The sequence below is a fragment of the Anarhichas minor genome, unplaced genomic scaffold, assembly GCF_050575085.1.
Source record: "Anarhichas minor isolate MPS153535 unplaced genomic scaffold, ASM5057508v1 ptg000027l, whole genome shotgun sequence".
Lineage (NCBI taxonomy): Eukaryota > Metazoa > Chordata > Actinopteri > Perciformes > Anarhichadidae > Anarhichas > Anarhichas minor.
The window spans coordinates 23,506,048-23,507,500 of record NW_027466473.1 but is presented as its reverse complement, the minus strand read 5'-3'; the positions used below and the strand labels follow the sequence as shown (position 1 = coordinate 23,507,500).

The 1,453-nt window shown below is 48.2% G+C and overlaps 1 protein-coding gene across 1 annotated transcript in view; it reads left to right on the top strand.

Annotated features, from left to right (window-relative positions):
* Window positions 1–953, top strand: part of klf5l (Kruppel like factor 5 like) — a 20,809-nt gene extending 19,856 nt beyond the window's left edge. Inside the window, exon 4 of the mRNA XM_076102569.1 lies at window positions 775–953. Coding sequence (XP_075958684.1) covers window positions 775–953 — 179 coding nt within the window. The remainder of the gene's footprint in view (window positions 1–774) is intronic.
* The last annotated feature ends 500 nt before the right edge of the window (window positions 954–1,453 follow it).

Here is a 1,453-nt window from a genome sequence, read left to right as displayed (position 1 = left end):
ACACACACACACACACACACACACACACGTTTGTAAAAGAAAAAGGTGTGTCGGTAACAACAAAGATGTGCCGACACAAACACATACCCAGCTGCACTCCTCAGGAATTTAATAACTCAGGATTGTTATATTAGTTAATCAACATCTTGTGACCACAACACTGCATGTTTGACTCGTGAATGAAGCAACCGTCCTCCTTTGACTCAAGTAAAGACATGAATATGTTTTCTATCTTCTGAAACGCCGTGTCGTCCGTCGGATTGTTTTCCTCTCATGAGGAAAATCACTTATTGTTATTAACTGAGCAGCAGTTCATATGTGGGGACTTTGCTGACAGTAGTTGAGCCCATTGTCTCAGAAGTGTGGTTTTCATCTCGCCGTTCAGCTTCATGGAAATGAGCCGAGTGTTTACAAGAGGGAGCCGTGGCAACCGCAGACTCTCGCCCACGCTGCTAACTGCCATCCCCCCCCCCCCCCCCCCATTCATGAACACAGACGCACTCTCTCACTCGCACTTTATTGTGAAAGGACGTTTTTTTTGTCACCAATGTCGATGTGTTGACATCACTACATCTGTCCAACAGGGCGGGACAGACAGGTTGGAGATGAAGCCGCTACACGTCGGCCATTAGCTGTTATTCGGTTGTGTTTACTGTTTAACTGCCAATTCTCCAATCTTACCTCTCAACATGCTTTTAACGCCTCACGTTCTCAAAGGAGCTCCTCCTCAGCTGTGTGTCCTGTGCAGTGATATGTATGTCCTCTCTCTTGCAGGTGAGAAGCCGTACCGTTGTACATGGGAGAGCTGCGACTGGCGTTTCGCCCGATCGGACGAGCTCACCAGACACTACCGGAAACACACCGGAGCCAAACCCTTCAAGTGCATCGCCTGCAGCCGCTGCTTCTCGCGCTCCGACCACCTGGCCCTGCACATGAAGCGCCACCAGAATTAACCGTCACATGAGCGCACACGAGAGCGGTGTCCATGACATGACAGCCACCTGAACTCAACCCACACGGTACCAAAATCATCCCTGTTTGACTCTGGTGCTCCACGCCAACATACGAGTGATAGCAGACATCTAACGGTGTTCTAGGTCAAAGAGAAATGCAAGAAAAAGCCACGTTGTTGAAGGATCTTAAGGTCGAAACATCTGTCGAGGACATTTCAGGCGAACTTGTCTTAACTCCCTGAACCCCGACCCGTTTGACTTACTGCGGCAAAAGTCCTGCACCTCAATGAAAGCGGCACAATCATAAACAAGCTTTTATGCCATAAATCATATAAAAAGGAAAAGCACAATGGTAGCAATATTGAAAACGAAATGAAGGCCCCAGGTGCGATATATATGAAACTATTTACATTCTCACAGCCTCTACCTGTCCTCACCTGTCTGCTCGCTGTTCAGCAGCACTTCAGTCACAGATGTTTCTGTCACATGACGGTCGGTCT